Raw genomic sequence first — 23,259 nt, 5'->3', positions numbered from 1 at the left:
CTACCAGGCTCCTGCATCCATGGGATTTTCCAGGCAAGAGTACTAGAGTGGGATGCCATTGCCTTCTCCGTCTCCACCTACTTCTCTCCATTTAATAAGCAAATAAATCATCAACAAAGTCTCAGTATTTACAACTAGATACAGGAAACATTCTGCATAGAGAAAAATAATTTTTCTTCACCTAAGGAATTTCAGATATCACTTAAAAACTCAAGGAAGAACTGCCTCCAGGAGAAGAGCAGATTTTACCACAACTTATTTTATCACAACTTTTTTGGATTAATGGCTACACTTGAACAATGCTAGTTTAGAACCTTGCTACTGAAGTGTGTTTCTAAGAGAAGCAGCATCAACACTACCTGAGAATTACTAGAAGGACAATTTTAGGCCTCATCTCAGACCTATATAAGCTAATCAGCATTTTAACAATATCGTCTGGTGATCCATGTGTACAAATCACATCAAAATTTGAGAAGCACTACTTCAAAGCAAAAGGCGACTGGGGGTTGCAGGGAGTAATGCTGACCAGAATCAACTTTGTAGAATTTTCAAAACATATCCTCCTCCTCGATCCACCCTTATAAGTACTACTATAGCCAATGCATACACAGTCCTTTACTCTTTGGAAAGTAAAAAGTATCATAAGACAAATTGCCTAGCACATATTTTCCCACCAACAGGGGAAAGAAAATATTCAACTTAATATGTCTGTATTAATGAAAATTTAAGTAAATTCCTAAGTAATGGGGTTTAACAGCTCACCTAGTCGGAGACTCTGACGCAAAATTCCTCCAGATGACATATTTTTTTCAGCTTCAATTTCAGTGAAGCCAAGAGAACTTGCAAATATAAGTACATCCACAAGGCTAATTAATCTCTGCAAAAATGTCACTGAGGCTTCTATTGAAAGCCCTTGAGTAGGTTCAATATTCTCCAGCTCATGCTGTAAGGAATAAATTTTGACATTTATATATATATTCTGATAAAAATCCAATTTTATGAGATACATTTCCCAAATTTCTAAATTTTATGAAAAGTTTGGCTTTTATAAATCTAGTTCAACAGAGGAATTTCCTTATCATTTCCTCTAAAAAAAAAAAAAAGCACACATACAGGTGAAACACTGTCAGTCATATTCCTCACTAACTAATTCATCCCTGATAATTAAACATTCTTTAGTGCCATCATTCCTGGGATAGAGTCTGAGGTCCTTTCAAGTAATTATAACAGATTCTGCTGTTTTTGAATTACAGAACCTATGATGTACAGTAACCACCAAATTTAAGTTTTAATCAATATGAACATACAAATCATGTTTTCACACCAATTCTACATAGTAAAGTCCTTACTGTAGCCGATGTAGCAGCTGAAAGCAATGGCAGTATACCCCCACAAGCCATGACCATATTGTCCATCACTTGAGAGATGAGATGAATTGTGTTGTGTACAAAGATGACATTATCACTGCTATTCACGAAGTCCATAACTGTCTTTGTTGAATGGCTGTCCAAAGATAAATGATGTTTACTCATAATGCTAAAGAAAGGAAATCACATTTGCCTACTTGAGGGAAGGGAGGATAAGAGGGTGCTTTTTTTGCCTCATCTTGAAAGCTGAGGAAATATAATGATGCAGCAGGCATTTTGGGGGGTGTATACTTCCTCAGAATATGTAGACCATTCCATATCAATGGTTACTATCTGTGCTGTTTTTCAGTTCTGAACAATAAATACTATTGATCTCACACTTAATATAAAAGTTGAACTAAATTACCCTAAATTAGCAAAATTTGAAGCAACAAAAACTAAGAGGTAAATGGGGCTACATGTGCTATTAAAAATGAATTTTCTAGTAACATTTTCTTAGATAATGCCATGGAATGTTTTTAAACAGAGTAAGAGTAGAATACAACTAACAATAAACAAATTAGGCACTTTTAAAAATCATAAATCACACAATGGAGGATAATCTAAAATACACAGACTTTTTATAGTAAAAACACATTGGAAAATTAGATATTTTATCTAAATCCTATTTTTTTTACTTCTTCTAGAAATAAATGCATTTGGTAGACCTATATTCAGGCAAATTATATGATATAAAATATGTCACAGAAAATCATCAGCAAATATTTTGAAAGAAAAATCTCTGATTTTCAAGTTTTTGTACTCTAATACAATACCTCACTTTTGTAAGAGAATAAACATTAATTCAATAAAACCCTACCATAGAAATAATTTATATCCTACTTTTGAACCAAATGACTACAGTTAACTACAGAATGTTAACTAAATAAATTTCTTTGAAAACAAAGACTAAAATTTATATACATCTTCTATAATAAATAAATGGACAAACCTTCTCCACATCTGTATGTCTGTTTCTATTGAAAATAATAGGTCAGTGAGCAAACGCTGATGCATTTGAGACCATCTGAACTCAGGAATACGGAACATAGACCTGGAATCCCTCCTTTGTCCATTAACTGTGTCGGCTGTTCCTTGCCCGGGCTGCTCCTGTTGCCTTGACATCTAATAGAGAAAGTTAAAAAGAGTAATAAAGTAAGTTCAACTGCAAAAGAAGGCATTAACATCTAATACAGTCTATGCAATTCATCTAACAAATACTCACATTTCAAGACACTAAGAAACCAAATCAGAGAAAAATTATTAATGAAGAATAACAATGATACATTTAAAGCAAAGTTACAAAAAATGCTAAACCAGCACAATTCAGCAGTAACTGGCCTGGAACCATGTTAGTGTTATCACCAGTTAATACAGCATTTTATACATGAATCAAGAAGTTTTGGATTTTCAGTATTGACATAAAAGAAAGGCTGCATCTAGATTATAAATTAGCTAGAATTAAGAAAAAACAAAAATAAAGACAAAAGAATGAAGACCAAACCAATAAAAAAGGAAGAAGGAGAGCAGTAAGAGTTGAATCAAGTGGGAAATGACAACATGGAATCTCAGTGGTTCATGGATCCCTCTGAGATACTGGTCAAGAAGAAAGCTATGCCTCTAAATCTCACAAAGGCTCCTGCCGCTCACAAACAGACCTCATGGAACAATTTTAAACTGCATATTTTGTACATAAAATTATACAAAGCAGGTGGTTCTGCAGGAAGGTAGCAGAGAAACTAATGTCGTAACTACAACTGGGGTCATCAAATAAAGGGTAAAAGGAAAGTATTTCCAATGTTTGCTTTATAAAAGCTAAAAATAGGCTAACAGTGAAACCTGAAAGTAGTAACTTTTAATGATACTGTAGTGAAACTAACAATAAAAGCTGCCATTTAACAAACTTACACTAAAAATCAAACCCTGCTAAAGATAAGAAATAAAATCTTCATATTCACCGCATTTATGTAATCGCAAACAGTTTATCAACCAACTTTAAAACAAAATAAAATGTAAGTACATGCACTTGTTCTATTTCAACTCAATGCAAATACAGTTCAAGGAAATAATAAATATAATCACCTCAAGCGCAGGTTGAGGAGGCTGGGACACTTCCATGTTTGTATTGGCTTTCAATTCCAGTCTCTCAGTATCTGTGGCAACACTGGAAACATCCAACTTAGCAATCTTATGCTCAGAAGTAGTAGGAGACTCAAAGATATTCCCATGAGAATCACTATTTAGTTTGGTTTCTCCAGTGGAGTTAGTCTTCTTCCGTTCCTCCAGCGTATGAGCAATGTCCGGATGTACAGCTGCGTGGGAGGCAGTCACATCTGCTGGGGTAGCTGAAGCCCCTGGTGCTGTCATAGGCAAGATTCCAGAATCTTCAGGATCTTGAGTTTCACTGTCAGTCTGTTTCTTACTTACAGCCTCTTCCTCTTGAAATATTAATTTATGGACATTACTAAACACATCCACTCTCTCACTGGCTTCAGAAGCACCTGGAGACAAACTATTGTCTTGGGGCTCTGTGGGGAGACTGGCTTCCTCAATAGGACTACATTCTACCTTCAGTTCTACATAATCATCATCATCTTCTTCCTCTACTATAGACTTATCTAATAATTCTGGCACCTCTGAAGCATCTTCTTCTGAAGGAGAACTGATGGAAGCAGTTACTTCATTGACAGTCACTGTATCTTTGCCGGTTGTGAAAGAATCAGAGGAAATGGTTGCAGCTTCTGTTATGTCAGAAGATCCTTCTAAATTATCTGCATTAACTGTTTCATTTATCAGTGTTTCTTCTAAAGGGACTTCATCCAGTAACTCCTCATTTTCTGGCCCAGTTGTCCTTTCTTCATTAGATGTAGCAGGAATTTGCAGTTCAGTGTTGGATGCAGATTCTGCTGAACTTGTCTGTCCAATACTTGACTTTTCATCACTATTTCTAGTGATATCAGAAGACACAGGAGAATCCTTTGTATCTGATTGTTGGGATCCTACAGAAACATTAACCTCCCTGCTAATGCCAGAGACTGCTTGAACTGGACTTGAAGAACAATGCCCTGTTTCTTCATCAACTTTTCCCTGGTGTTCCCTTAATATACTGGCAAGGTTTTCTTTGTGTATTTCAAAAGTGACCTAGAGGAAAAATATACAAGGAGTCAAAATACACACAAAAAATAAATGAACAGAGCAAACAAAACATAAAATTTAAATGTTCAATTTTTCCAACACATGGTTTATATGATGCAAGAGATAATTTTCCTATAATATCAAATGATAAATAAAAGGTAACAACCACAAAAATCTAAATCATCAAAAAAATTACAGCTAATCAATGCTAACAGGTAGCATGGCATCAATCAATAACAAGAACACAGTTATTTAGATTATATTTTTAAGACATATGTATAGGAAAACAGTACATTATTCTACTAACCTGTATAACTTGTACCAGGATCTAAGTATGAACCACTGGAAAGTGCTCTGTGCACTATGTAATATATTGTTTAAGAAGCAATGAAAACACATTTTCCCATGATTTATTCTCAGCAGAGATCAAAAACATCAGTTATGTTCACTTCATATATGATGCAAATTATATACTTAAATATTATATATATTATATATTATAGCTCTCTCTCCATTTATTTAGCTATGAAAACAACTTCATACTAAGGTAAAGAATATAAATTTTTAGCAATGAAATAAAAAGATCCAACCATTCCCCAAAGGTCAAACATAATTTTTGAAGCTGAACTGATCACAAATGGTCTGAAAGTTCCAGTTAATTCACCCATGCAATTCATCCATCCACTTGTAGAGCTGTTATAAGAGATTACTATATACTCAACCCTGTGAACATACCCATATCATGCTTATTAGCATTTTGCCCAACTAAATGGAAAAATTTCAAGGTTTAAGTATAAAAGAGAGCGCTGTGATTTTAATGTCAAAGGTTTATGATGTTATTTCATCACATATTATTACATTATAGCCACCACTGGAATCTTCCCTGGTTGCTCAGAGGGTAAAGCTTCTGCCCACAATGCAGGAGACCTGGGTTCGATCCCTGGGTCGGGAAGATCCCCTGGAGAAGGAAACAGCAACCCACTCCAGTACTCTTGCCTGGAAAATCCCATGGACGGAGAAGTTTGGTAGGCTACAGTCCATGCAGTCGCAAAGAGTCGGACACGACTAAGCAACTTCACTTTCACAGCCACCATTATGTGACTGTCACTAGCACGTTTCAATGTGAACATCACCCAAAAAAGTAAATATAATACATGCAGAAGGTATAGGCATAATTAGAGTTTATCAATGCTAGAAGTGTTTATGTAACCTATATTATTATAATAAGCATAGTAAATTGAACCTTGTAGTCAACAAACCTTTATTGAGCCCTAGTACGGGAGGATGATGGTAGATAAAAAAGAAGAAAAGATGATTTTTCATGCCCAAAGATTCACAGGCCTTTCTGAAGGCCTGTGAATGCAAGTATGTATGCAGGCAGATATAATACAAACAAAACTATAAATAATGCACAATGTACACAGTTCCTTCTATAGCTGTTAACTGGCCTTTACGTATGACAAGTACAGTACAGTCTTGCCATAATGGAGTATAGTGAAAGTGTTAGTTGTCAGTCATATCCGACTCTTTGCGACCCCCACGGACTGTAGCCCATCAGGTTCCTCTGTCCATGGGATTCTCCAGGAAGGAATACTGGAGTGGGTTACCATGCCCTCCTTCAGGGAATCTTCCCAACTGAGGGATCAAACCTAGGTCTCCCCATAATGTGGTATACCTAAAAATAAAATGTTTAGGAAATAAATATTTTCCAATTTTGAATATGTGGGGAACTTTTTTGAGTATTTCAAAATGAAATGCTTATATTCAACACTAAAGAGTAAAATGGCATAATAACATTAAAAAAATATCAATTTCTTCAATGCCCAGAAGGCTGATATCATCTTTGAACTAAGTTCTTTAATTGATGAATTCCTCATTTATTCATCCGAGAAAAATTTACTGAATTATCTACAGCACGCCAGACACTGTGTGGTGAACAATACAATGTTCATGGTGCCTATGTTTACTGGAATAGGTGAAAAATAAACACACAAACATACAAGATAATGTCAAGTAATAGTAAGACAATTTTAAGAAAAAAGCTGGGGGGTGCAGAATAACTGAAGAAGAAAATCTAGGTGGGAGGTATGCTTTACTAGGGAAACTGGGCAAGGTCTCTGGAGATGTTTGAACACAGAAAGTGAGAAAGAAAGTTACACGAATATCGAAAAAGTTTCAGGCTGAAGGAAGAACAAATGCAAAGGCCTTGGAGCCAAAGTAAGTTTGGTATGTTTCAGGAACAAGAAACCACCAGAGGACTGCAGACGATGAGGTAAGAAATGGAGCCAGTGCTTTATGGTTGCAGAGAACCATAAACTGTGTACCAGACTTTGAATTGTATTCTGCTATACATGCTATAATGTCTGTCATGACATATTAATACATAATCATGTGTAACACAACAGTATTATAGAATGAGTTCAGTTTTGAATAATCATGGGTTTGACTTTACTCAAATTGAGGATTTAAAAAATTTTTATTATAAAATGTATCAATAAGTATAAATATATACAATCTACATGTACGGTTAAAGAGCAATTTTTTAGCCCCACGCAATTTTTATACCCATGGCAAGGAACAGAACATACCTCGCAATTCTACTATGCGCCCATCCTCAATTGTACTCTGAACCTCACCAACTCCCAACAAGAGGAAATCACCATCCTTGTATTTCTATTCATTGTTTCCTACTTTAATAGTTTACTACCTATATAGTAAACATACCTAGAATGTTTAGTTTGAGATACTAAGTAGAGCATAAACCTAGCCAACTAAAAGAAAGACCAACATTCCCAGAGTTAACTAAAGGCTCCCGGAGAAGAAAACTACACAGGACCTGTGTACCGAGCAAGTTCCAGCTTCTCTAAGAGGATACAGAAGACCATTTATGTCTACAGGCAAGGTCGTTAGGAAACACCGGGAAATACAAAGGATAAAAGATCTCTGAGGGCCAGTGGGGGCCAGGTAGTGGGTAGTTAGCATAAATAAGGTCCAACAAAAACTCTTATATTTGCCAGTTCTCAGCTTACAATTCTACTCTCAGAGCAGAGCACAACAGATCCCATGTTTGAGGGGTGAAGTGAGAATCTTCAGGTGATGCAGGGAGCAGGACTAGAGAGAACAGCAACTATTCACCACACTGTCAAGACAAGCAGTCGTGAGGACATGGGCCCATCTCCTGTGGGAAATTTGTCCTCAGGCTTTAAAAAGATCTTACAAAGGCACCTGGCATTTCAGTAATAACAGCTCCCCCATAACTGTATCTTAAGTCAAACTATTTCAGTTGAGATGGACTATCACAAGGCTACTACAATGCCGCCACCCTGGGACCTCCCTTCGCTGGAATCCTGGAGATCCCTTCATCTCTCTCCTGTTTCTTATATCCCGTATCTTCTTGGTTCTAGTCTCCCCTTTGGGTGCAGTATATCCTCCACTGTCCACTTGAAATTTTTAAGACCGAAGGGTAAACTTCCTCTACCTTCACACTTGAAGGTCAGATAAAATCACAGGGTGGAAAACATCTACCTTCAGAATATGAAAGTTATGTCTTGATTGTCTCCTTCTTTCTGTGTTTATTGTTGGGAAGTCTGAGAGGTATTTCTGATTTGTGAACCTTCATATGACTTATTTTTATTTACTTTGTTCTTTTTCGTGAAATTTTACAAAGTCTTCTCTTTGTTCCTAGTGCTTTGCAATTCCCACAACAATTCTTGGTACGGATCTATTTTGACCCATGGTACTAAATACCCACTGGGCCCTTCCAACCTACTAATGAATATCCTTTGGTTCTGAGAATTTTTCTTGAATAACTTAGTTTATACCCCCGTCCCCTCTCTCTCCCGTTCTCACTCCCCGGGATTTCTGTTTTTTGACAATGCACTGATTGGTCTCCTACTCTTCTTACCATTTCTCGATTTTCCATCTGCTTTGTCTTTTGGTTCTATTATCTGGAAAGTGCCTCATCTACCCACTGAACACGTTTTCCACTTTTCCACACGTTTTCACTCTTATGTGACTCTGCATTAGTCACTTCACTTTTCTGCTGCTCATATTTTTCCTAAGAAAGGTAAATACAAACTTCATATTTTAAATTTCTCTGGTGTCAAAAGGGAAAGGAAAGTTCCTCTCTCCCCTGTGGTTTTTCCTATAGAAAACTTGAAGTTGGAAATATTTTCTCTGGTACCTGGAGATGTATTTAAACCTTTTTAAAAGATAATAAGCCTCTTGCTAGTTTTGTAACCCTAGGATGTCTTTCCTGAGGGCATTGGAGCCATTCCTTTCAAACACATCAAGCATGATGGTGCCCTGTCTCTGTAAGAGTTTAAGCCTATGTGCTTGCCTCCAAGATGTAACCTCCAGTTTGTCAAAAATACATAAGAATTTATTTTTTTTAATAAAAATAAGAAAATGTATGTAATGGATTATATCCAGCCATATAAAAGAATGAAATTTATTTTTTCCTTTGTAATCTCCTTGGTGGATTGCGTATGATATACACACATCATATTCTAATGTAATGCTTTTTTTTTTAGTAATAATAACGTTACATTCTTTTCTACAGGGAAGCCTGGCATGCTGCAGTCCATGGGGTCGCAAAGAGTCAGACATGACTTAGCAACTGAACAACAACAACAACAAATTCTTCTCTGCATTTTAAGGAGAGGATATTTTTGCACTGGCAAGAGGTTTTACTGTTAACTGCTTCCTTAACAGTACAGTAATAGTAACACATTATTAGCATGTACTCATTGAAAGATTAAATGAGTTTTTGTATGTAAAATGCTTAAAATGATACAATATACAAAATAAGCTATGTATGTGCTTAACATTATTACAACTATCATTAATTTTCAATAGGTGCTGTGGTGGTTCTTTGTCTATTATTAACATCAAACAGAATAGGATTCAGTTCTGGTTTCATGTCTTAGAATCTCTCCTCATTTGTCCGAGGATGTTAGCTGCTTTTCTTCCATCTTCTTTCTTCTCTTTATATCATGTTTTCTCTGAACTGCCTTTTATCTGCTTTGTTTCTATCTCCTGAGTGAGATGCTTTCCTTAACTTTCTTGTATAACTTGGTTCTTTCCTCATGATTAACACAAGGCGGGGCTAAAGGCCAAGAGGTTAAAAAGCTTTTTAACTTTTTACAAAGTACAGCGGGTAATCAACTTTTACCTCTACCACAGAATGATCTGGGCGGGGCCTGGGACAGGAAGGGACACAGACAACCCAAAGCCACACACTCGGGGTCCTGCCTGAAAGGTAATGGTCTGGTGTCTGTATTTTAGGAACCACGTGGGGAGCAGGGGATGGAAGTGTCACCTTTGAATTCAACACATAGTCTCTTAATCATCCTTCCCATTTGCTAATATAAAACAAGACCGGTGATCCTCTGTGTTACCCTCCCTAAAAGTCTCGAAGAATAGGTTGGGGTTGTTTTCCAATAGCATAGAGTAGGGGAAAGTATCAAGATGTCAAAATCAAAGTTCTACTTAATCTTTTTAATGGTTTTTGCTTGCAGCACTGCTGCTGCTAAGTCGCTTCAGTCGTGTCCGACTCTGTGCGACCCCAGAGACGGCAGCCCACAAGGCTCCCCTGTCCCTGGGATTCTCCAGGCAAGAACACTGGAGTGGGTTGCCATTTCCTTCTCCAACGCATGAAAGTGAAAAGTGAAAGTGAAGTCGCTCAGTCGTGTCCGACAGCACATACAAGCGGTAAACTTAAGCTTCAAACAGTTGAGGGAGCCAGTTCTGAGAAATGTGAGACTTTTTTTTTTTTTAATGAAAATGAAGTTGATTTTTGGCTTCCCCATACTAAGCTTATGACTTACTTACCCCAAACCTAAATTAATACAACTTACCCAGCTGATCCATAGACTCTAAACTTGACTGTTATTTACCGCACTCCTCTTCCCTCTATTCTGGGTATTTTTGTATTTTTGCAAAATCCTTTCATGGCATGTTTATGTTGAGTTTCAACACAAAATGCATTAAATGTTAGTGGTTTGACTTGCCAGCTTAACTCAACTAACAAACTGAGACACTGTTTGTGGATAAAAAAAGGATAAATTTTCACCCTACGTTAAGACCAACAGCTACACTCCTAAGGTGAGGAGGAACTGCTATCCCCTAGTTCAACTGCTACAAAAGAAACTTAACAGTAAAAAACCACCATCCATTTCAAAACAAGTACGTGCCTATACTAAACAGCACCGTTTTGAAGAATAAATAAAACAGATTTGAGACTAAAAAGTTAGAACCTACATTACTTCCACAATAAAACTCATTCAGTATGTTACAACAGTATGGAAAAATTTCAAATTGTTATGATTATACTTGTTCAATATATTTTTACAAAGAATGTTAGTCATCATCTTAAAATGGTATACAACAGGAATTTAAGGGACATTTCAAGAACTTAATATCTGATCTATGTGATCACATCTAACTACTACTATATATATATATATATTTTTTTTTTTTAATTTGGTAATAGAATACAAATGGACTTCCCAGGTGGCACAGTAGTAAAGAATCCACCTGACAATGCAGGAGGCACAAGACATGGGTTTTCAATCCCTGGGTCAGGAAGATACCCTGGAGTAGGAAATGGCAACCCGCTCCAGTACTCTTTCCTGGAGAATCCCATGGAAAGAGGAGCCTGGCGGGCTATAGGCCATGGGGTTGCAAAGAGTCAGACATGATTACGTGACTGAGCACACAGCAAATACAGCATAATAGGATAAAAACTTAATAGAAAAAAATAAATGAAAAAGAGTCCTGAAAAAAATCATTCCCTTTTATGTTAATGCTTTTATTAAGATTACTAACATCGTAGTAACAGGGAAACAAAACTTTCATAATACCTGCAGCCCACTGCAGTGCTCTATGCAGCGACGTTCCTTGCAAGTTCATAAACAACTTGAAGAATTCCTCTTGGATTCCCATGTCACCTTCAGGGCCAATAGAAGATACGTATTTTTGCTATCACAAACTCTCTCTTAAAGAGAGACTTTTCATGTTGCTCTGAACAGTATTCACTTAAGTTACAACTTCCCATGACTGTCTTTCAATCACTTGCTAAGAGACTGTTCATTCTAAAGGTGAAACACAATACGTATGTCTCTGTAATGTAGTTCTTTCTCACATGCTAACTGTATTCATGCTGAGGACAGAAACTTTGAACTGGCCATTTGAAAAGATAGGTTAACAAATAACATTTAGTATTAAATTTTCAAGCACAAGGAGATGGTTCCTATAATACACATTGCAATTCAACACAAAGTACAGTTTCATAAAGGTATACTTAATGTGCCACAGGAATGTATTTTCTTTTGTGATAAACAGATTTGTAGTCAAATCTGTTCTAAAACAGTGCTTTATCTTCCCTAAGCAAAGCAATTTGTTTATTCTTTTTTTTTGCAAATATGAATATTAGAAATGCATTTTAAATTTTTGAAGTTGATTTTTAAACCTTTTAATTTACTCCAGTAGTTGAAAACCTAAATGGCAACTGAGTAATTATCACTGTTGTTATCTTTTTTGATACTGTTTTCCTAAAAGTATTTGTGACTGATAATTCCTAATTAATTACCAGATATTGTTCTAAATTACTTCACTAAAAGACTAGTCATTAATCTTCCCAATCATTTGATAGCTAATCTATAGCTGTTTGCCATGTTTGGAAATCACTACTGTAAGCTACTAGTTAAAGACACTCATGCTGCTGCTGCTAAGTCGCTTAAGTCGTGTCCAACTCTGTGTGACCCCACATACGGCAGCCCACCAGGCTCCCCTGTCCCTGGGATTCTCCAGGCAAGAACACTGGAGTGGGTTGCCATTTCCTTCTCCTACGCATGAAAGTGAAATGTGAAAGGGAAGTTGCTCAGTTATGTCCGACTCTTCTTCTCTGAAATATACTCATGAGCTAATAACTATAATGTTTCTTTAGCCATTACTTTCAACTTAATAGACACTCAAATTTACTAATTAGGAGATAAAAGATGAATGCAATATATTAAGAGATCAGCATTACTAACCTATGTATTAAAAAATTTTACCTATAAAATTTAGGTTGTTTTAAACATTAACAATGTTTAGGAATTAGCTTTCTTTTTGTAAGCAAATTCATCCTTTTTATTGGATGTTATTTTCCTTTGGAATAACAGCTGTATATGATATGTTAACTTCTTAAGTTACCAACCTTTCCACAGCTGATAAATAAGACACATTTTTCTTCAAAAACAGCTGAATCTTCCCATATGGGATATTAGGAAGCATAGCTCAAAATGATCATAACCACACAACAGGAAATCTTTTATAGAGACTCTGATGCAACAGCTTACAACAATAATGGCATTAAGACATAATAATTATAAGCAAATTTTAAGTATTTATAAGCTTATAGCAAGAAGACATAAGAAAGCCTGCTTCAGTGATCAATGCAAAGAAATAGAGGAAAACAACAGAATGGGGAAGACTAGAGATCTCTTCAAGAAAATCAGAGATACCAAAGGAACATTTCATGCAAAGATGGGCTCGATAAAGGACAGAAATGGTATGGACCAAACAGAAGCAGAAGATATTAAGCAGAGGTGGCAAGATACACAGAAGAACTGTACAAAAAAGATCTTCATGACCAAGATAATCACGATGGTGTGATCACTGACCTAGAGCCAGACATCCTGGAATGTGAAGTCAAGTGGGCCTTAGAAAGCATCACTACGAACAAAGCTAGTGGAGGTGATGGAATTCCAGTTGAGCTATTCCAAATCCTGAAAGATGACGCTGTGAAAGTGCTGCATTCAATATGCCAGCAAATTTGGAAAACTCAGCAGTGGCCACAAGACTGGAAAAGGTCAGTTTTCATTCCAATCCCAAAGAAAGGCAATGCCAAAGAATGCTCAAACTACTGCACAATTGCACTCATCTCACACGCTAGTAAAGTAATGCTCAAAATTCTCCAAGCCAGGCTTCAGCAATATGTGAACCGTGTTCAAGCTGGTTTTAGAAAAGGCAGAGGAATCAGACATCAAATTGCCAACATTCGCTGGATCATGGAAAAAGCAAGAGAGTTCCAGAAAAACATCTTTCTGCTTTATTGACTATGCCAAAGCCTTTGACTGTGTGGATCACAATAAACTGTGGAAAATTCTGAAAGAGATGGGAATACCAGACCATCTGACCTGCCTCTTGAGAAATCTGTATGCAGGTCAAGAAGCAACAGTTAGAACTGGACATGGAACAACAGACTGGTTCCAAATAGGAAAAGGAGTACGTCAAGGCTGTATATTGTCACCCTGTTTATTTAACTTATATGCAGAGTACATCATGAGAAACGCTGGATGAAAGAAACACAAGCTGGAATCAAGATTGCCGGGAGAATTATCAATAACCTCAGATATGCAGATGACACCACCCTTATGGCAGAAAGTGAAGAGGAACTCAAAAGCCTCTTGATGAAAGTGAAAGTGGAGAGTGAAAAAGTTGGCTTAAAGCTCAACATTCAGAAAACGAAGATCATGGCATCTGGTCCCATCACTTCATGGGAAATAGATGGGGAAACAGTGGAAACAGCGTCACACTTTATTTTTCTGGGCTCCAAAATCACTGCAGATGGTGACTGCAGCCATGAAATTAAAAGACGCTTACTCCTTGGAAGGAAAGTTATGACCAACCTAGATAGCATATTGAAAAGCAGAGACATTACTTTGCCAACAAAGGTCCGTCTAGTCAAGGCTTTGGTTTTTCCTGTGGTCATGTACAGATGTGACAGTTGGACTGCGAAGAAGGCTGAGCGCCGAAGAATTGATGCTTTTGAATTGTGATGTTGGAGAAGACTCTTGAGAGTCCCTTGGACTGCAAGGAGATCCAACCAATCCATTCTGAAGGAGATCAGCCCTGGGATTTCTTTGGAAGGAATGATGCTAAAGCTGAAACTCCAGTACTTTGGCCACCTCATGCGAAGAGTTGACTCATTGGAAAAGACTCTGATGCTGGGAGAGATTGGGGGCAGGAGGAGAAGGGGACGACAGAGGATGAGATGGCTGGATGGCATCACTGACTCGATGGACGTGAGTCTCAGTGAACTCCGGGAGTTGGTGTTGGACAGGGAGGCCTGGCGTGCTGCGATTCATGGGGTCGCAAAAAGTCGGACACGACTGAGCGACTGATCTGATCTGATAAGTTTATACATATTTACTGATCTATTTTATGCAAAATATCCTGGTTAAAAATCTAAATATTCTGGTCAAACCTAAGAGTTTAAATGCTACCCTAATAACAACCTGATTAGAGGGATATCAAGTGTAAAGCCTAACCCATTCTAAGAAAACCACCTAAAAGAATTAGTTACCAAAACATTATATGTTCAATAACAAAGAGAAACAATTCTGTGAGGAAAACAAGTCACGTATGTAGTAAGCACTATATACTCACCGTGTAATACACTCAAAACTTTTTTTAAGTAGGTAGTATATTTTAATGGAGTTCACAACACACTATCCCAAAATATGGAACACCGGCACACTATTTTTTAAGATGAAGGAATTTCAGAAACAGTGTGTATAAGAAAGATGCTGCCCTCTTCATCCTCCCCTGAAGCAGGTTATAAGGACTCTCAATCACTCCCTTGTCCCTGAAGCTTCTTATGTGAGAGGTAGGTAAAACCCAAAGGAAAAAGCACACCCTCATCTCAACAACAGAGGGATGCCGAGAAGAATCCGAATGCACAGTCCCTGACCGTTTTCCCACAGTGCACTGTCCTTATACACTTTGCCCTCCCATGTTTATCCAAGATTTTCCACCCTTCGTCAAATCTAATATAAAAACGCTCAGACTTCACTGTTTCTTTGGGTCTTCACCTCCTCATGAAAACACCCACTTGGTGTAAAATATATTAAATAAATTCATATGCTTTTCTCTTGATAATCTCTGTTAATTTTCAGGTCCAGTCAGGAATCTTAAGAGAGTCAAGGGAGAATTTCTCCTCTACAATTCATATGATTCCAATATAAAAGAGTAGACAGCCTAGAAATCTCCCTCCCACCACTGGTCCTCACCTGCACAATTCCCCAAAAGTCAGGCAATCAGTTATTAATTTCTTATGTATCTTTCCAGAGTACTTTTGTGCATATATAGACAAATACAAATGCTCACTTGCCCACCTGTTTTACTCACTAATATCCACTACACACCCTGTTTCACACTTTCTTTTGTCACTTAATATACCCTGGTGAACTCTCTTACTTTGCAGTCCCTTACAATGAATAGGTTCAGAATCTTTTCATAAATCTAAAGTACTTTTTACTCAGTTTTCCATGGGTTGTTTGATCATGTCTTTTGTCCATCTTCCTATTAGGCTGTTGTTCCCTCTCTATTTCTAGGAGAAGTTTATATAAAAGGAATGCTATCTTTGACCTGGTCCTAAATAGTTTTCTCAATTTGTCGTCTGCCTTTCTGACTTTGCCTATGGTATTATTTGTTTTTTGGTCACAAAGCATTTTGCATGTTTTAATGTAGTTAAAAAAAATTAGTCTTTTTTCTTTAATGGTTCTAGATTCTAAGTCATACTGAGAAAATTCTTACACAAAAGTTTACAGAAGAATTATGTCTTTTCTTCTGTACTTTTATGCTTCCTCCCTCCATCTGCATCACTGTCCATTTAATTGATCCATACGTTAAATTTCATCATATTCCAACTTTTTTCCTCTATTGTCCCAACATTATTCATGGATAGTTTAAAATTTTACCTGGTGATTTGAGACATATCCTGTACAATATACTAAATACTTATATGGAATTTTGTTTATTTCTGGACTTTCTCTTCTAACCCCCTGGTCAGCCCATCTCTTCATGTGTCAATAATGCATCTTTTAAATTACTGACACCTAGTCATGTAACTTAGTCCTCAGTAGACTTAGTTCCTTCTAGTTGCTCTTTTTACAGAATCTTCCTGGATATTTTTACTTGTTTATTTTGTTTTACTGTTCCTTAATAATTACCTTCCTCTGTTTTTTCCCCTCCAAAAGAAAAATGGTTAATTGGCATTTCCTTGGGATTTCATTAGCTTTATAAAACAACCTAAAGAAATTTCTTTAAAACCTAAAGAAAAGCTATTATAACTTTATGATGTTGAATCTTCCTATTCTAGGAATTACATTTTTCTATTTGTTCATGCCTTCTGTGTGCCCTCTGGGAATGCTTTAAAAATTTCAAGTAATTCAAAGTAAAATTTAGATACTACTGGCAGTATACAGAAAACACACAACTGTGCCTAGAAACACCTGGAGGTACCAAGAAGGGGCTGACATTTAAGTTTGGCCCTCATTAATGATTACTTATTTGCAAGAAAGAGAAGAGCAAGATTAAGAGCAAGGGGAGACATCGTGCAGAAGAAATTTAAGAAGATGTGTGTAAGAAATGATGTGTAAGAAAGATGGTGAAAGAAAATTCAAGATACTGAGTTATCTGGTAAAGCAACAAGATTAAAGCATTTCTGGGAGTGATGAGCAATAAAAATAGTAAGTAAGTATATCAACCGTAAGGAGGTATTGAACTACAAAGGCTTTGTGAATCATGAGAAAGAAGGAAAATTTTATCATACACGTAAGGGTAAGCTTTATTTATTCACTGTTTTAAAAGGCAACTGTGTGTTTTACACAGACAAATTAAAAAATTATTTTCAAATGGAATTGACTTGTAAATCTTACTATTCTGTTCACAGAAAGCTTAAAATAAGCCCACTACAAAAAAACCAAAAGAATAAATAACAAAAAATTGAACACACCTATATAAAAACTGCCAGGGAAGCAGAAACAACAAATTTAAAAGCAGTACAACTGTATTTTTGTTTGTACTGACAAAGACGCTCTCCTTAACCAAACTTTATTAAGGTTCCTCTGAACCCCTGTCTCAACTAGGCCCTCTGTCCTTGCCAGACATTTGAGCAGTTCCTCACTTCCCACTGTTCATGGATGGTATCTAATCAGCCTGGCCTGCCTTCAGCAAGAGTCCTGTTAAAGTCTGGTTAACTAGAATCTGGCCACCCAGATGGCTCCTCTTGTTTATTTTCCATTCACTGAAGACCTTCCTCCCTTCTACTCTGCTCCTTAGCTATAAAACCGAGACTTCTCCTTGTATTCAGAGTTGAGCTGAGCTCTATACTCAGGATTTTTCTCCCTATTACAAGAGTTCCTGAATAAAATCTGATTTTACTGCTTTAACTATTACTGACTCTGGATCTTTTCAACTACATGTATGTGTGCATGTCTGTGCATATTTTAAATTAATTTCAATATATTTTAAAAAAATTATTTCCACCAATTTTTCTGAACAGAGTTTTTGAGAAACCCATAATATGAAAAGCAAATTAATTCACTCAGTTATTTCTTCCTAGAATTTTAATTGGTCTAATATTCAGATGTTACGTAAAAGTTGCAACTTTTGGTCTAAAGTTCACCATCTTAAGTAAGCAATAGTAGTAAACATAAAAAGAAGCCTCACTCATAAAATGACTTTTGAACAACACTTTCTTATTAACACCAAGTGAGGATGCAATTTAAAGAGAAACTTTCCAAACAATCAGTATCCTCTTAATCTCTATAAATATCATACTAACACATGGGAAACATTCTTAATTAACTTAACATCTAACATTCTTTAATTAATTTAAAAGAAATTTACTTAAAGAAATTTTCTTCCCTTCAACTGCCTTAAAGTATGAAAATTTTCATCTAATCAATAATTGTTCCCCATTCCACACCATGCCTGAAAACATACACGTAATAAATACTAAATTAAGCTCATTTTAGTGTGCAATACCATATATGGTTTAAAATACTTGCATAATAGTTGAGATACACAGGATGCTTCTTATTTACTGATTTAAGCATCTGGCAAATATTGAGACAATCTTCAAAGCAACCCTAAACAGACAGGTAGTACAACCCTCATTTTAGATGCATGAAGACAGGAAGCACAGTGACATAAAATAATATCACAATAATTTACTAACGGCTGATTCGTGCAAATATATAGCAGAACCAACACAGTATTATAAAGCCATTATCCTCCAATTAAAAGTAAATAAAGTTAAATTTTAAAAATTCATCTTGACCAATTTTATTTTCTTAAGAACAGTCTAGACAAGCACTCCCAGGTAAAGTTAGAATACAAATCGATACACAATTTTTTACATAGCAACTTAGCAATATCTTTTTAAAACATGCAAACTCCTTCTGGCATTTTAGGAATTCATTCTACAAAATAAGACATATATATATATATATATGTGTGTGTGTATGTGTGTGTGTGTATATATATATAATGTAGGAGCAGACTCATCACTGCTCAAAGACAAAGGAAAATTAAACCACAGTGCAATACACTGTAATACAACTCAACAGATTTTTAAAAATCACCTCCACCAGTTTTTCCAAATAAAATCTGGAGAAGGCCAGAACATGACAAGTAAACTTGAATCATTTACTCAATCACTCCTTCCTAGAATTTCAAGTGGTCTGATAGTATTCAGACTTTATATCAGAGCTACAGCTTTTGCTCTTAACTTTACTTCTCCATAATATGATGCAATATACATACACCTGATAATATGCAGGCACTAAAATTCATGTAAGAAGTACATCACTAATTGAAATAATGCTGCAAAATATAAATATGATATTTTTACAAGAGAATAATTATATATGTGTGTGTTATTTATGTAAAGAACAGAAGACTAGAAAATCTTGCACTTAACCCATATGCAGGTGACGGGATAACAGGTAATTTCAGGATTTTGTGTTTATATTTTGTACTAGGTTGCACATTCCCAACAATGAGCACATATTAATTTAAAATTGCAAAAAAAAAAAAACAAAAAAAAATAGTATCTGTTCAAAAAAACTTAAAGCCAACAAATACTTTAGCAATTAAATATAAATGCATACAATCATGAAATATGAAAATTTTGTAACTCTTGAAATCATAAAAGAATACGCAATTTTGGGGGGTTTTTTTTGGCAAGCCATGCAGCACGTGACATCTTCGTTTCCCGACCAGGGATCAAATCTGTGTCCCCTGCAGTGGAAGCATAAAGCCCTAACCACTGAACGGCCTGGGAACACCTTGTAATTCTTAATTTTATTATATAGCCACCATAAGCTCACACATACAAACATATGTATATTTATATGTGCCAGTTCATATCTTGTAACTTTTAAATATACTTTTAAGAAACCACTTAGAGAATTTCAACAAAAGTGATTTCCACTTGCTTTTTACCCAACCTAAACTGTTATATATTCTTCTTTTATAAAACAATTGACATTTATGTTTAAGCCATTTCATCATAATTCAGAATATATTAAGACCTTAATCTAGATTTCAACTAAAGAGTAGAAGCATTTTGGCATACCAAGTGCAAACAGTAATTAATTACTCAAGATAATTTTCAATTTGAAGCATAAAAATTTAGGAAGATAAATAATAAAAACCTAGAAAATACAAAAAAATAATAAAATTACAAAAGTTACTGATACACACTTGAAACCTGAGACCAAGGTAACCAACATACTCCAAAGACACCAGGAGAGCCTATTACTGCTTCTAAAACGTAGTTCAGCTGTTAGAGGGGAGGGACACAGTGACAAACAGCTTCCCTGCTACAGAGGTGGCAGGATATCTATCAAACTGGACAATAAAATTGCAATTGAGTTTCTTTGGCTTTTTATAGCAGCTACATGTATCCTGATGTAACTGCAAAAGCTATACAAGTCTGCAACATTAGTTTTTTACACACCAGTTCTTTATGAAGAACCAAGTTATAAATTTGTGTAACAGAGATTTTAAATGGCTGTAAAAAGGAAAAAATATGCATCACTTCAGTATTATATGCACAAAAATATTTATAAACCTTTACAACTAATATCTTCAAAGAAAAATTTTTGATTCCAGTAATTTCAGCAGAATTTTTATCAGCATGCTACAAATTGTTCACCTACTTACTGAATCACTTCAGCTCTGTCCTAAACTTTATTAAATATTGATTTGAAGAGCGTTAGAGTATAAGCTTTCCATTTTACTTTAAAAATAGATACCAGGATTTATGATTCCAAACACATTAACATAGCTACATTCAAATAAATCACTTTACATCAGACTTACTAAAGAGAAAAGCTTTTTCATAAATGAAAAAAAATCATACAAAGAAATAAAACTGAAAGACATTTATGAAACATTAAAGGTGAAAAACCACAAGACGCAACTTGTAACTTTAAATTTTTCTTTTCAGCCTCAAAAAGTAAAGCTTTAGCACTTATCTTCTGAAGTACACTTTCACAGCAAAAAGGGTCAGGTGCAGTTTTACTCAGATAAAACTACTCTGAAATAATCAGGATTTTTTCCATTTTATAACTGTAATTCTGAAACTTTAGTCCAAGACTGATTCTTGACTCAAAGTAGGCAAAAAAGACCTTCCTAGAATGTCACTATTTTCTTTGCAAAGGTTTTACAATCTATTTAAAGCCGTAAGTCACTGGAGTAAAGAAAAATATGAACTAATTAAATATACATATTTAATACACACAGAAAACAAAGTCTGCTTTGGGTTTGTGTATAAATTTGAGTCTAAAAAACACTGATTCAGACACTACATAAGAAAAGCAGCTTATACTTCTTCTTTTAACATTTTCTATGTCTTAAAATACGCTCCAAGAAATAAAAAATATATTTTCCTTTATGATAAAAAGAATGTATTAAGGGGTCTTAACTGGGGTCTATATTTAATTTACATAGAATTAGTCTGTCTTCATGATACTTTCTAGAGAGTATATTATATTAACATCTTAGTTTAAAAGAGAGGAGGAGAGAATACTGAAGTAAGTAAAACTAATTCCTTGTACAGTTTGAGGGGCCCTAAAAATTTAAAGTACATAAGAAGGGCTTATTTTAAATACGGATTTCTAGAAACATCCCACAAGATTCTGACTGAGATTCTGAGGGGGGGTCCCGGAAACGGTAGTAAGATGCACATCCCAAGTTACTCTAACGAGACAATCCCTAAAACATACTGTGTGTTTGTAGGTACCGCTTTAAAGTCAGTGGCTATTTCCCGGGTCACTGATAAGAAAAGACTGAGGTGCCAAGGTACACACGGGGCGGCATGATGCCACATGATGATGTAATCAATGGCTCAGCTTCCCGGGTGACTCAGTTGGTATAGAATCTGCCTGCAATGCAGGATGACTTAGGTTCGATCCCTGGGTCAGGAAGATCCCCGGGAGAAGGAATGGCAACCCACTCCAGTATTCATGCCTGGAAAATCCCATGGACGGGGAGCCTGGCGGGCTACAGTCCAGGGGGTCACAAAGGGTTGGACTGGATCGGGCGACTCACACACACAGTGGTGGTGCATTTCCTCCTTCTTATTCAGCACAAGCTGCCAAGTTCTCAGCACTACGCTCAGTTAGGGAGATAGGAAGAGTATAAAACCTTTCATCCCTGCTGATGAGGGCTTTCAATTAACAACCACTATTAACCAACAATACAACATGAGGGCTATTACAGGATCATACATGATTAAATGCCAGTCTACGTTTCCTATCTGACTCATTACTGCTCTTCTTCATGTACATTACACAGTCTCAGCAGAGCAAACAATTCCCATGCTTTTCCCTCAGGGAAATCACCTCGGTATTTTTGCTTATGCCAATTCCTCCACCAGTGATTCTCATCACCCCTATCTCTACACACCCAAATGTTATTTATCACTCTTCAAGGTTGTAGTCAGGATTCCCTGCTGGCTCAGAAGGTAAAGAATCTACCTGCAATGCAGAAGATGGAGGTTTGATCCCTAGTCAGGGAGATCCCCAGAGAAGGAAATGGCAGCCCACTCCGGTATCCTTGCCTGGAGAATTAACTGGACAGAGGAGGCCAGCAGCCTGCAGTACACAGGGTTGTGAAGAGCTGGATATGACTGAGGGACTAAGCACAGCACAGCACAAGGTGGTGGTCCAATGACATCCGAACTATACACAGCTCAAAGCCCCGCTCAGTTCAATCTGAGTGTCTTTTCTGTGACACTGACTCCTTCCTGCCTTGCTCTTTCAGTGCATGTATAACCTCCCATATTGGAAAGGAACTTCTTTCAGGATAAGATCTCTTCTACCTGCAGGTACTCAACTAAAAAAACACGAAAAACAAAGGCGGGGAGTGGAAAGAACAAAAGAAGAAAGATAAAGGCAGAAAGGGGAAAAAAAGATGGTGCCAACTGGAGTAAGACCCAGATGCAATGACTGAAGATGAGTAACAGAGCCCAGGGAAGGGCTGACTGAAAGACAAGGGAGAAGAGGGGGAGCAGAGACAAAACAAACAGAGACAGAGAGGAGGAGGTTGGGGGGAGGAAGGCACATGGTACAGAATGTCTAGAGGAACACTGGAGGGAAGAACAGAGAAAAAGAGGGATAGGAGAAACAGGAGACAGTGGCTAAAAGAAAAAAAGACAAAAGCAAAGAGGGAGCAAGCAAGCTGAGCCTGATAGAGGGCAACACAGACCGCACGAGGAGCCTGCAGTCCACGCCGATGCAGGGTGTGCAGGGTGACTACATGGAGACTGGGGACGGAGGGGAAGAGGGAGTGAGAAGGGAGAGAAGAAGGAAGAAGTAGGGGGAGTGGGGAGAGGGGAGAAGAGAAGAGAGGAAAAACAAGAGGGATGGGAAGCACT

General features: G+C 36.6%; 1 protein-coding gene across 7 annotated transcripts in view; it reads right to left on the bottom strand.

Annotated features, from left to right (window-relative positions):
• The window catches only part of LRBA (LPS responsive beige-like anchor protein), a 753,999-nt gene that overhangs the window by 581,017 nt on the left and 149,723 nt on the right, over nt 1-23,259 (bottom strand). For all 7 annotated transcript variants that reach the window (XM_061384015.1, XM_061384012.1, XM_061384019.1 and 4 more), the window contains exons 23-26: nt 3,489-4,547; nt 2,359-2,531; nt 1,350-1,503; nt 763-943 (exon numbers count right to left, since the gene is read on the bottom strand). In XM_061384015.1, the coding sequence (XP_061239999.1) occupies nt 763-943; nt 1,350-1,503; nt 2,359-2,531; nt 3,489-4,547 (1,567 nt within the window). The remainder of the gene's footprint in view (nt 1-762; nt 944-1,349; nt 1,504-2,358; nt 2,532-3,488; nt 4,548-23,259) is intronic.

The sequence above is a fragment of the Bos javanicus genome, chromosome 17, assembly GCF_032452875.1.
Source record: "Bos javanicus breed banteng chromosome 17, ARS-OSU_banteng_1.0, whole genome shotgun sequence".
NCBI classification, from domain to species: Eukaryota; Metazoa; Chordata; class Mammalia; order Artiodactyla; family Bovidae; genus Bos; species Bos javanicus.
Note: the sequence above shows the minus strand (reverse complement) of the source record. Positions and strands in the feature narration are given on the sequence as shown.